At 40.6% G+C, this 14,385-nt stretch overlaps 1 protein-coding gene across 4 annotated transcripts in view; it reads left to right on the plus strand.

The window, feature by feature from the left end:
• The window catches only part of gria3a (glutamate receptor, ionotropic, AMPA 3a), a 61,053-nt gene that overhangs the window by 41,029 nt on the left and 5,639 nt on the right, over window positions 1-14,385 (plus strand). For 2 of the 4 annotated variants that reach the window (XM_031857134.1, XM_031857135.1), the window contains exons 10-14: window positions 1,150-1,356; window positions 2,548-2,921; window positions 4,966-5,164; window positions 10,160-10,407; window positions 11,100-11,214. In XM_031857134.1, the coding sequence (XP_031712994.1) occupies window positions 1,150-1,356; window positions 2,548-2,921; window positions 4,966-5,164; window positions 10,160-10,407; window positions 11,100-11,214 (1,143 nt within the window). The remainder of the gene's footprint in view (window positions 1-1,149; window positions 1,357-2,547; window positions 2,922-4,965; window positions 5,165-10,159; window positions 10,408-11,099; window positions 11,215-14,385) is intronic. The other 2 variants (XM_031857137.1, XM_031857136.1) reach the window with 1 other exon arrangement.

Below are 14,385 nucleotides of genomic sequence, written 5' to 3' on the forward strand. Positions count from 1 at the left end.
TAAGACAGAGAAAACAGAAGAGTAGTGTCATTGCATTATTTTCTCACTGCCAGGCATGCCTTTGATTTGAATAAAGACAACTATTGTTTTTGATACATCACAGTCATGTCACGAACTTCATGTTGCTTTTTTTACATTCCATAACTTTAAAGTTAAATGCCATATTCAATGAAAGGCCATCCTATCATTATAGGGTGCGACTCTTTCATTTAGTTTTTTTTTTTGTAACATTGTACATGACTGCAGAATGGAAGAGAAGTTAAAGAGGGACTAGTTCGAACAACAAAGGAGTGAAACTGCTGGATACTGTGAAAGAATCAAGTATCCGTCTCCTCTGAAGATGACTTTGATTGTTAGTGAAATAACCTCTGAAAAACATGTTCATGCCTTAAGGCAAAAGCAAAATCTCTATTGCTGAGTATCCTCAAGGTGACATTAGTTCATCGAGAAGAGGTTTGATGGCAAACGTGTTTTTCCATTTTTGAGGAAATACATATTTTATTGAAATCCAAGGCACAGAGGTGATGCGGAATAGTCAAACGGTATAATCGAGACAACAAGCAGATTATTTTATTGTCGTGATAGAAACGAACGAAAGAACCAGTATGACTTGTTATTTGGTCATACAGCTACTCTTCTGACGTGGCTCACGTGTTTTGTGAGCTTGATATTTGTTTGATGTATGAATAGATATCCAAGTTTTGGATGTATCACTCTCTGCTTTCACTGACGTTTACTTTATGAACCGGAAAAGTGCTCCATTCAACTTGTCCTGCTCCTTGTGCCACGCTGATGCAAAGCAAATGCAACCTCCGCCTATCATCCATCATGCTTTGCCTCCTTTATATGTGTTAGATGCTTTGCTCGACTCCCGCTGGCCCATTTGGCCTCGTCACTCCAGCAGCGGCCTGCTTTTTTTTAGTCTGTCGAGTCCCCAAATAACATGCCTGTAACTGATGCTGCGTAGATCCGTCTAAACTCTGCTCTGTTTGGCTTTTGATGTCCCCCATATGTGTTTGTCTGTCACCCCGGCATGTGTGCATGCTTTCAGTACCAATCACGTCACAGCCTTGTGTGACTCATGAGGTCTGGCCTCTGTGGATCTGTGTGTTTCTTTACAATGAACTCACATTTATGTCTAATTAACAGGAAGCTCCGTATGTGATGTACAAGAAAAACTATATGCAGATGGATGGGAATGACAGATATGAAGGCTACTGTGTCGATTTAGCTTCTGAAATTGCAAAACATGTGGGGATAAGATATAAGCTGTCAGTAGTCCCGGATGGGAAGTACGGAGCCAGAGATCCGGAGACCAAGACGTGGAACGGGATGGTGGGTGAACTGGTTTATGGGGTAAGTCTCAGTCCGCCTGTGTAGCTCATAAGGGGGGGGGGGGGGGGGGGTGTTTTTTTTTTTTTTTTTTTTTCTACTGCTACTCCGTTTTGTTCAGATTATTGTGAAGCATAGTAAGTGAAATTAAGTATTATCCACATTTTAAAATAAGAGAGTTTTTTTAAATAAAACTCACTCTGCCCATTTTTAGTCGAAATGAACCAATAATGCAAGGTTATATTGAATGTTACCATGTAAACGTACTATCAATCAAAGTGGGCTGAGTGGGTTTTGGAAAGCCCTTCTTCAACTACAAATCGACTGTTTTTTTATTTGTCATGCAGCTCGTGGCTCACTCACACTTAAACTGGCTTTAACAAGATGATATGCATCTTTTATGAGACCTCAGCTGCTGGATGAATAATGTTGAAGAATCCCACATGGCAGACTGGAATTAAAACAAAAATCTGCATGCAAACAGTGATTCAGTGCAGCTTTGTCTATTTAAAACCTTTACTTTCCGCTGTTGTGGCTCTTTTACAGAACGCTGTAGCCCTCTCAATATTGATAGTTTAGACAGAAAGAGAAGACCTACGCTGTATTTATTGCATCCAGAATTAATATTGGACACTTTTGGCTTAGACCCCTCCTAACTTGATCTAAGATATGAATCTTTTGTGTTAAATATTTCCATATTTTGATGTTCAGTTACAATACCACCAATCACCTCAATGCCAACTTTTGTCACCACAGTGACGAGTCGGTCAGGCGTTTGCAAAAGATCTGAGAGGTGAATTCATATTTCATGGACTGCTTACATAAGCTCCTCCACCTCTGTCTTCCAACCCTCTGTTTGATTCATGGAGGAGATTTGGACCGAGACAAAGACATTAGCCAACACAAATGCTGAGTGACTCATTTTTAAATGGCAGATATCCCTCTCACAGGCATTATCACAGGTCTATTCAGTATATTCTAAGACGTCGCATTTAGCTGTGTCCAATCTCTTTACTCCATGAATTCACTTAAAAGCTGAGCGCCTGGGCACCTACAGTATATATGTTTAGAAGACAGTGTGAGCTATATATTTCATGGTTATTGCATTGACTTTGAGTTTTTCAGTGTTTCTTTTATTAAGTCAATATGTAAACCTTTGGTTGGTTATTTGTTCTGTAAGACTAACTCCTAGTGTGCCTGTTCCCATTTTCACAGAGAGCTGACATAGCCGTGGCTCCTCTAACTATAACGTTGGTACGGGAAGAAATGATAGACTTCTCTAAGCCCTTTATGAGCTTGGGCATCTCCATTATGATTAAGAAGCCTCAAAAGTCCAAACCTGGGGTGTTTTCCTTCCTGGACCCACTGGCCTATGAGATTTGGATGTGTATAGTTTTTGCCTATATCGGCGTGAGTGTGGTGCTCTTCCTGGTGAGCCGGTTCAGCCCTTACGAGTGGCATCTGGACGAAAACGATGAGGCCAAAGACCCTCAGAGCCCCCCTGACCCTCCAAACGACTTTGGGATTTTTAATAGCCTGTGGTTCTCCCTGGGTGCCTTCATGCAGCAAGGATGCGATATCTCACCAAGGTTGGTTGTTGTATTCACTCTCCACCACCCCTCAGTTGTCTTCGTCATCTCTGCATTTTATAGTCCCATTCATTCATCTCCTTCCTGCCATGGTGCATATAGGTTATTTTGAGCTGTGGTATTGCTGCTGTCCACCTAACCTCATGCTTCACGTCACTGCACTTTCCTCCCATTTCTTTCTCGGAGCAAACACACCTTTGCTTTGAAACTGCATGCCGGCAGTGATGCTTTGCATCCACAAAATTACTTATATCCACCATGCTGAGGGCTGTAAAATGCAAAGGGGTCATTATATTTCATCCAGAGTAGCTGCTCGAACTCCTCATGACTCTTGGAGGGCTACCGTGTTTTTGCTGCATGTCCCATTTTACGGTCATCTCATTGGTGCATATAATGCATTTTGTTGGGGCGAAAAAAAACATCATCAGCACCATCACATTATGTATTTTTCCAATTCAATGGTCATCCCCTGTATTTGTTTATCCATCCGTTTCTTTATTCATCACTGTTGTGGTGTCCCTCGCCTCTTCTTCAAGGATTTTTGCTTCCATCATCCTTTCATCTGAGACGCTTGAAGATTGTATAGCAGCTGGTTGAAGACCAAGGAGAGGTTTTCACAGGTTCAAACTAGTCTGAAATTGGATGAGTGATTGATGATTTGCTTCCGAAAAAATTGGTTTTTAAAGCACATTTACCATTTATTTTTTAGGGATTCAGACAACAGATCCACCCTTTCATTATTAGTATTCACTAAGAAGAAACATCTGAAAGATAGGGACAAAATATATATATATAATATATATATCTTTTTTTACACCTTATTCACACATACTCACTGATTGCTAGTCATTTTTTGTGGCTACAACTTTGGTCATTGACCTTAATATGATGTCATTCTGGGTAATTAAAAGCCATTTATAGATAAGACTTTAATAGAAATCTGTCAAGAATATAAGCCTCTCTGAAACCTTGATGATGGAGTCATGACATAGCTTTACAACTTAAAAAGCACCATAAGGGTAGCATACATCCATAAATATCTATGAAAACAATATATTTGGAGAAATCCAGAGAAGTACATCTGCAATGCAATGATGCGGTGCAAATAGACCCTCATTTGAAATGACAAATGTGAGTTCATCTGAGAGCAGCACATTTAGTAAAACGTGTGTGATCGTGGAAATCGGGGATGGTACCAGAGAGAATAGTCAAATTTATGAAATATAAACCCAGGGTTGCTCTGCAAGGCACAGATTTAAAGTCGGATCCTTTACGCTGATGTGGAAACTGTGAAGAATTGGTTAAGGAACAGTGAGCAGGATGTGAGTATCTCTATGAGGGAGCAGTTTGGCTCATCACACCCTGAATTCAATGGCAGGCAGAGTCTCAGTGTGCTTTTACTTCAGACTTGTTCTGTCCTCCCTGGTCTAAATTTGTGATGGAGATTTAACAACAGATGAACTAAACGTTCTATCAAATGTCTGCACCAAAAACTGGCTGCAGCTTTAAACCAACAGATACCACAAGTAAATAAACTTGCAACCTGAAACACAACAAAAGGACCAAGACCTGCTTTATTTCACCAAAGACAAAAGAATGCACCCAATGTAGCAGTACTAACTTGGAGCGAGTGTTATCCCAGGAGTTGTTCCTGGGATGGTTGCACACCTGAATTAGTGCCAAAATTAAATGTGGAACACAGTTCTATCGAGTTAATGAGGCTTATTATCACTTTCAACGAATTATTCAATCATCATAATCATCATATTTTGAGTTAATGATACTTCTCTTAAATTAATTTGTGCAAATAGCATGGAGCACCATGGGACATGTGGGTAATATCGCAGTTCTCATCACTTAATGGGTTAACCTCTCCAAAGAGTATAAAAATTCTCAAATTAAGGAGATAGTCTGGGCTAAACTTCTGGGCTGACAACGTGCCAAACACAGAGAACTCTGCCGAAAATGATCCTTCCTCCGCCTCCCTACATCGTAGATTCTGATGCTCTCATGTCTCTCTGTCTGCTCTGTTTCCTCCTCTCAGATCTCTGTCCGGCCGCATCGTCGGAGGAGTGTGGTGGTTCTTCACCCTCATCATCATCTCCTCCTACACGGCTAACCTGGCGGCCTTCCTCACCGTGGAGAGGATGGTTTCTCCGATCGAGGGTGCCGAGGACCTGGCCAAGCAGACGGAGATCGCCTACGGGACGTTAGACTCAGGCTCCACCAAGGAGTTCTTTAGGGTGAGTGTCTCAACTGGCTGTCATCCATTCTGCCGCTGCACTGTATAACGAGAGCCGCTCTCACTTAAGTTAAAGTTGGCCTGGAGCTTTTCTGTGCGATTTGATTTATTACCTGCCAGGTAATAAATCAAGTGAATAATCAATGATAGAATGTCTATTTTCCCTCTGATACAGCACTTCCAAAGTAAGCTACCAGTATTACAACTACGCCTGATTAATTCAGTACTTTATAAAACAGTGGTACACAGTATTAAATGATGGTATTAGGCGTATGGTTTAAAATCCATTTTGTCCACAAAATGAACTTCCGTTCTCTCCTTCAAAATCCAAAAGTTTTTTTTTCATTGTTTTTTCACACTTTCTGGCAACAGATATAATTCACCTGTGCAATTCTCACAATTATGCTCCCTCATCCAACCATCAGTAGAGTCACAAACCAAACTTGATTAAACTCTTCTAGTGTGCAGATTCATTCTTATATCCACTTGCTGCCAAAGCAAGGGCACAAGCAATTATGTCGAGGTCACACAGTGCATAAACCTCTAAGTACAAAAAAAACAGATTCATCTGTAGCCGTAAAAACACTAATAATTCAACTTCACTTAGAGTTGACATTAAGAAAAGCAGGTGACAGATTGTGTAAGCTTGTGGGTCTTAAATGAATCATTTTGAAACCAATGAATCCATTTTGTTTTAATTCTGCATCAAATTGTGAAGATGTCGTTCTCTCTCAGCCTCTGAATCACTGCCAACATCTGTGATTTGTTCAGCGATTCATAAAGAATGAAGTGAAACGACAGTTCAGATGATCAGGTCCGTTCTGTTTGTGTGTTTATAAACTTAAGAAATTTAATTTTCAAGAGCTACAAGAATGTCTTCTAATGTCTTCTGTCACTGAACTGCAGTCTCAAAGAAGACGTCCTGTTCCTCGGAAATGGAAATGTCATTGACATCCGTTGTCCGGCTCTGAGCTGTGTCTATTTTAAGTCCTAGTCGGTCTCTTGGTGTGAGTGCTCTGAGTGATTCTGAGACGTTTGATAAATATAAACCCTGTGGACCCCGTAAGACTCTGGTGTGATCAGGAAGGCGCTGTGTGTTGGTTTCAGACTCTGCCTCAGTCCACAGGGAGTTATAAAATCACATCTTACAATCTCCTCTGAGATGTACAGACAGCTTGAGTAAAGATGCTTAAACCCAGTAAAGGTAGAACAGCTTGTTTCTGTCTGTTTTGGTTTGGTTATCTGCTCCATTTTACTCTCACAGCTTGGCAGGAGAGGGCTTTCTTGTTAGGACAGAGTCAGTCTGAACATAATCTAATAAAAGCATGCATAGCTCTCAAGAGAGAAGAGTGTTTGATAGTGGAGAGGAATGATTTTTGCTGGGATGTCAGCGAGTGGAGGCAACGTTTCTGTGACCCAACCCATTTATAATGGCGTTCAAGCAGAGTGGCATGGTGTGCCGTGTGCCAAGCTGAACTCGGGTCTAAAAGCATTGAATTGGAGCAATCAACATGATCAGTGTGGAGGAGGTCATCTGTAACCCGCTGTCTCCTGCACTGCAGTACTTTGAAACATTACTCGTGAACAATGTGGCTGTTCAGAATATTTTATTGAGCGAAGAGAATGAGAATCCAACGAGCACGTTGAAAGTTACTGATTATGAAATGTAGAATTTTAACAGTTTCAAAGATCTGTTAATGGGATTTATGTAACGTAACATCTAGGGGGAGGGTAATCATCTCATATAAGAAATCACAAAATAAACGTATTTAATAGAGCTCATCACAAAGCTGTGTTGATTTTCTCCTCTTTTAATGTGTCGTAATTCAAACCAGACTTCTGTGATCGTGACTGCAGGGACAACAGATGTGACGTTAAGCGGAGCGCTGAGGAGCAATAATTCAGGCGTCAAAGTAGAAACCTTTTTCAGCAGACTTAATGTTAGAAAATAGATGATGAAGCAAAGAGGAGAAGATATTTTGGGGGATTTGGCACAAATGCCGCAGTCGTAAAAAAATACCCCATTTGACATGTCTGTTAAAGAAACTTTCAAATGTAAATATATCAAATCGATTGTTTTTCTGAGGCTTCCTGGTGAATCATCGCATTAAAAGCAGCTCCACGAGCTGCGCTGGATGTGCTTACGCACGTTGTATTTGGCAGGCTGTGATTTGTCAAAGGTGCTCCTGAGAAGATAATTGACAGGCGTGTGGTGGTGACTTCATCCTGAGTGACAAATATTCTGCCTTTCTTCCTCCAAACTGGAAATGTCAATGCAGAGGAGCCGTTGTGAGCAAGACTTATTGAAATCGGGAGATTCAAAGCTAATGATTAATCGGAGCTGTAAATACTTTTTTTTAAAGAAGATCATCTTCAAAGAAGATCACACAGCGTCCTCAGTACACAATATATACGGTGACAACCAACAAGCCCATTTTTTCATGTACTCACTTTTATTCTTTTCTGGTTTTTAGAAAGGATTCAAAACTTTGTTCTCAAACCACTGGGCTTTGCAAAGCCTTGGAGATTCACGAAGGGTTGCCGTTGAATAATGTTTGCAGATGTGTGAAAGGAGAGGACAAATAAGAAGTAGCTTGTTTACTTTCTATTGCAATACCAAAGTGTGTTAGTGATCATTTTAACATTTGTTACAGCGGGGTGCTGCTAAATGAGCCACGCTATTATTTGGGTACATTATTCATTTGTTTCCACTGATCGTGAACATTCAGTAAATGAGGTTTAATTACATACATCATCATGCACCTAACTAAGAGCTGCATGCAGATAACAAAAAAAATAAAAAAAACACTAGAAAGATGGCACATGCTTTGTTTGGCCCGTCGTCTCTGTTTCTGGATGACAGCATGACAGACGCACACAGAGGGCCATGAATCACTCGCAGCCCTTCAGTCGGCTGCAAACGCATGAACTGGTAGCTGGAAGAATTTCAGTTGAGACCAGTTTATTTCCAGAAGGACAAGGGACAGTCAACCCACATTCCTCACTTGCCCCATTTGTCAGTTAAATGATTGTTGTGGCAACACAAATCATTAATAACAATTGATTTATTGAAATCATTTGTCTTTGTTAAGTTGCACCGGCTGTATTTGAGAATTATATTTACGCCGTGGCCGGGGCCTGTCGTCACCTATTACTGTCACGTTAAGAGTGTTTACATGAACACTCAACTGAACTGAAATCGTGCATATGTCAAGAATGATTCATTTACTAGCCTGAGCCCACAATCCATTACATCTCCGGTGAATTATTTACACAACACGGCCGTACACACCAAGAAGCTGTCTTAGATTGTCAATTCGCTCTGAGGTTTTCCTTTACGTTCACATACCGTATGTGACGCGGGACTGACTCACACAACCACTGAACACACAATCTGGATACAACCAGTCATGCACACTTGATTTCTGTATAATAAATACTTTAAATAAGCAAGTAAATACAAGCTCTAGGGCCCGGTTATCAAGGACAACACATTTACGTACTTCCCGTTTGCCCGGTCGATTATGAACTTCACAATCCTGACAAGCATCCCCTTGAAGACATGTAGAAATATGAAAAGTTTCAACTCTAAATTTCCTCTGAGGCGCTTCTCCCTCACCGAGCTCAGCAGAAGGTCACATTAGCTGCAGCTTCTCTATTCTTCCCCTTCGATTGTAGACAGCTGTGTACTCCAGCTCCCCGGTGACCGGCAATCAGCCTCTCGCTGGCCATTTTTAGCAGCGTACTGAGTGTCAGCGCGGGGCTGTGCATGTCTGTAGCCGCTCCAGCTGCCAGCTGACTGGGCCACAGAGGTGAATCCATCGGTCTCAGAGTGCGCAGGTCAAAAGTGTGAAAGACAGTGCCTGTTACTGTCAAACAACAAATAACACACACTATATGATTTGGCTTTAATGTGTATTAATGAGTATCATGTCAGAACCGATGACTATGCAGTAATAACAGCCAGATCATTGGTGGTTTTAATCTTTTTTTGAGCTTGATTGGTTTTCAATGATGTGGAATACCAAATTATAGGAAAAACATTAACATTTTGAGAAATGTAGAAACTTAAAAGAAAAAACTAATTAGAACAGCTCTAACAGCAGACATTAGTTTTCTTATTTCTGAAGTAATTTGGATACAAAGAGGAAAACTGAACATAATCTGTCAGCTGCTTTAAAAATAAAAAGGTGTACCCAAAGGATATAAGAAGAGAGAAACAACCTGCACAGGTGGTTATATATTATATTCAGCATCACAACATATTAAACAACAATATTTTAAATACAAATTACACAGATTAAAGTGTTGCTAAAGCACAGTAGTCAAATCGCCTGGACTGATGACTTAGCATATTTAAATGGTGACTCCAGCTGTGACCTCCTGGTAACGTACACAAACAGAAGAGGAGGAGGTCACTTCTGTCTGTTGATATTGATACAGAACACGGCCTGCATTTTGCTTCTGCTGAGCTGCCAGATTGTCAGACTTCAGGCTGCTGGCAAAAAGCCCACTAACCTCTGCTGCATCTTTTATTTATTTTTTTTTTATCAAAAGGGTGAATCTACTCTGATTTAAAAAGATGCAGAAAACTGTCAGTGCACTGCCCTCTATGTGGGGAAATCTTTAAGCATATTGCACTTCTGGCCACGCCCCAATCTGTGGTGTCACATCAGGCGCTATTGTCATGGTGGACTGGGGCGTGGCCAGGAAGTGCAGCAGCAGTTATTTCCCATGTGATCCAGAGTTGCTTTTAAAGGATCAGTTTGACATTTTTTGGAAACAACGCTTATCCTCTTTCTTTCTGTGGGGTAGATGAGAAGATTGATACCACGCTCAGGAGGAGAGTGGTATCAATCTTCTCATCTAAGTATTTCCCACAATGAACCCTTCCTTTGACTCAAACCCACAGCGGCTCATTATAAGTTATCACGGTTGTCGGTGTTAAGTGCATAACTAAACTGTTTCTGTCTTTTCTCTGTGTCCTTAAATGCAGCGCTCCAAAATAGGAGTTTATGAGAAAATGTGGTCATACATGAAATCAGCTGAACCCTCAGTGTTTGCCAAAACAACACCAGACGGGGTTGCCAGAGTACGAAAGTCGAAGGGCAAGTTCGCCTTTCTACTCGAATCCACAATGAACGAGTACATAGAGCAGCGGAAACCATGTGACACCATGAAAGTGGGCGGCAACCTCGATTCTAAGGGCTATGGTGTGGCCACACCTAAAGGCTCTGCATTAGGGTGGGTGGGATAATATAACAATATCTTCCATGTTGTTATAGTATTCCACCTACCCTGATGTCTCTTTTTGCCATTCTCTTCTTCCTCACTCCTTAATTCTTCTTTTTTTCTCCAAGTGCATCAATGAGTGAACAGTATTATGAGTTTAATCAACACGTTCAGACATTTTCTGTTCTGTCCTATCTATCTGGTTTGTGTCTCTGTTTCTTCCTTTCTCTTAAGGTTAATGGTATATTAGTCACTATCACTAAATCCATTTGAATGTCGGTGTGTCACCTTTCCCAATCTTTGTTTGTTTTGCCCTTCTACCTGTCCCCCCTCCTGGTTTCTGTGGTGCCCTTTTGCATTGTGTTTTTTTGCTAGTTACAATGCTGCTCTGTCACTTGTGATGAATGTTAAGCTGCATGCTGGATGTTCTTATTTCTAATTCAACAATGACAGAATGTCCCCATCCCGCACACTTCAGTTACAAGCAATGTAACCCTCCATGCCACCTCTCTAATATTTAACATTTCCTTTGCTGTAACAATGCTTCTTACCCTTCTACACCAGTGAAATTCTTTACCAATTTGTCCCTTCCGTGCTCCCCTTATGAACCATTGATATTTATCACAATTTTTTTACTAATATTCTATATTAGATTTCTCACGGACCTGTTCATTTTCTTACAAGCTATGTTTTATCGTTTCAAGAAATGCTGTTAACCTGGCAGTGTTAAAACTGAATGAGCAAGGCCTCTTGGACAAATTGAAAAACAAATGGTGGTACGACAAGGGAGAGTGCGGCAGCGGGGGAGGTGACTCTAAGGTCAGCCTCAATGTCACCAAAGTCGGGTTTCCTAGAACAGAGTAATCGGCAAGGCTGGCGTCACACTGACTGTAGTCTTAGGGCCCAAATATTTGATAATAAGTTACAGATTAATAAGTTTGATTTGACATTTTTGCAACTGTGATCAACTGGGAACCCTTTACTTGGCTAAATAGTGTGAGATAAAGCAAAGGTGCAGAAGTAGGACAGAGGAAGATGAGATTATAAGTGCTTAATATAGTCTTTGTGACAGAGTAGTTCTTTTCTATATTTCTGACCTGTAGTTGTAAAAGACAGAAATCATCGTTCCCTCCGCTTTTTATTTCTACAGGTCAACATGGCAGCTTTATACCGTCATACGTGGCAAACTAATGCCAGAAAACTAAGATTTAATCTTATTCCACAGTTTATATCTCCATATCGAACAATGTACAGTATGACCCATCCAATCTGCCGCCTGGGTGTTAGGGCAGGCACGGGGAACAGCGTTGTCTTGAGGGGACTAAGCATCGCAGGCAAACGTGAGAATTCTAATGACAGACTGACAACTAACGGTCCAAACTTTTTTGTCCAACATCCTTTTCATCGAAATCCAGCGTAAGACACCTTTGGTTGGTCTTGGTCCAAGGCCAGTCAAAGTCTATCCATGGCCACCCTGACCTGGTAAACCCTGCAGTAATAGAGTGTAAGATATGACCAGGGGCTCCATTTGTACAAGAGGATTTGAATTGAATCTCACTTTTGTAAAGAAATATATTATTTTTATAGTGAGCAGAAAACTGATGTGCAAATAAGTGTGTAAAGATGCAATCAGACCTTAAAGTGAGACTTCTGTGTGCACATAGTCTATCTTTATTTACAACATTTTAGAACTGTGCACATCAGGCTCAGCTCTGCAGAACAGTTGGGACCTTCTTCAATCAAATCTGTTGTACTACCTTTCTATAAATGAGGCCCCTGATTTTTTTGTTTCAGGGCACAGTAATGGCCCTCACCTATGGATCCATCGCTGCCTCTGCTCTTCAGCTTGTGTCACCATGAGCACAGTACACTTGGCATATTGCGAGAAAAGAGACGAGGCAAGCTTTGCTGTTATTGACTCTAGTCATCCATTCCTGAGTGAGCAGGACATGGATACTACCGGCGGGATAACACAAAGAAGCCGTCTCCTCTCACTGGCAATGTGCCTCGATCCCTCGGTTAGAGAGAGTAGGTGATCAGTGTGACGCGGAATCTGACTGCCACGTTTCTTTCTCCTTATTTCCCTTTCAGAAATGCAGGTGTGGGTAATTACACAATGAGATGGAAATATATTGTATGTAACTACCACTGAGAAAGTACGACATTCACAGCATAACGTTAAATCAATGTTACGCTGTCATTTGGCTGCTGAAATCAAACTCAGCATTTATGTTTGCAAGAAATCAATGGAGATATTTTAAACCAAACACAACTCCAGACAGAACGTTAAGTCACATGTCTACAACCGTTCCATTAATCAAAGCTGGATGATGTAAAACAAATCTGTTTCTGTTCGTACTGTGTGATGTTTATTTCATTTTACATCATACAGTATGTGATTTATGTTCTAATTTGGCCATATGAGTGGTGTTGTGCATGTTGTTTTGTTAGTTTTTTCATATGGATTATGTTTTTTGTGGTCATGAGAGTTTTCAGATGCTGTTTTCTTGTTTTGCAGACAGACTCAAAAGGGGAAGTTTTGATATGACTTAAATCAGATGGAGCGAAGGTTAAGTCGACACTTACAGGGGGTGGACACAATAAAAGAAACACCTGTATAATGTATCAAAATACAACACAACAATAAAGACTATCTTTATGAAGTTAACAGGTCTCATGAGACGCGAGGTAACACTGCAACAACACAAACTACGACCCCAAAAGATTACTACGAAGGTGAATCAAAAACTGAACATTATCATTCTATTAAACTTTATAAATGTAATATTTATAGCACTAGCTGTTGCATTGTATTGCAATAGATTGCACAGGTGTCCGCCTCCTGTTCTTAATCAGAGTTTGGGATTCATAGATTGTGATTTAGAGGCTTACGACAACCAGCCTGAGAAAAAAACAACTATCAGACATCTCTTTTAAAGGTCATATGCAGTGGAAATCATATTTCATATAAATTGCAGGTTTTTTAAATTAGCCATTTTTATTCAGTAATTATGGTTAAAAAAATGTCAGTCGCCCTCTGAGGAGCTTCTGACCTCGAGAGAATCACGGCACTTCAGATTAGATACGTCTATCGGCTTCCTGGAGAACATTATGTTAAATACTCCCAGATTTGAATGAAATCTGATTGGTCAACCGGATGCATAATTTAAGAGTCTTTGCATAATCAGACCGTCACCAGAGATAATGCAGAAGTGAGAGAAGACAGAGGCTGAGGGGGCTGATTTGAACTGCTGTATGCTGGTGCATACACGTGTGTGTGTATATATATATATATATATATATATGTGTGTGTGTGTGTGTGAGTGTGTTTATGTCTTGAACATGAGCTCCCTAATGACCTTAGTACCGAGTACTTATATATTTCCCTATATATTCTGCCATCAAGGTTACATTTTTAAGATTAGGTACGCAGAAGGAGACTTTGAATTCGTTACAAGTAAACAGATTACTGACTATGAAGTTTAGAAAAGTGTTGAAAACAGAGAGGAGCATGTTCTCTTGGCAGATCCACATACATACTACAGTATATCCTGTATGTGACTCCTCCCAACAACTGCTATCATTTGTTTCTATGCATAATGGATTCTGTTTTATTTAGGTTTCTCAGATTAGAAAAGAAACAGGGAAATATTCAGCAATATAAAGTCAACCTGGACATTGCTCATCCGTGTATTATGTAGAAGTCCATGGTCACCACCTGGTGGTGGATCTGAGACCTTTATCTGATGACCAGCAGCTTAGAGAATGTCAATGTGTAATTTGTAATAACAAGAAAAGGCGAGTCAGTAGAGTAAAGCACCCGACCCACAATGCAGTGGGACAGGGTAGACATCCGATCACAACCAGTCGTAAGCTTTAACCAGCTGCAGTTATTTTTAATGCGACTAAAAGTTATTAAACTGAGGAGTATGAATGTAAATTTACACACACACACACACACACACACACACACACACACACACACACACA

The sequence above is a fragment of the Anarrhichthys ocellatus genome, unplaced genomic scaffold, assembly GCF_004355925.1.
Source record: "Anarrhichthys ocellatus isolate YVR2014 unplaced genomic scaffold, GSC_Weel_1.0 scaffold18, whole genome shotgun sequence".
NCBI lineage: Eukaryota > Metazoa > Chordata > Actinopteri > Perciformes > Anarhichadidae > Anarrhichthys > Anarrhichthys ocellatus.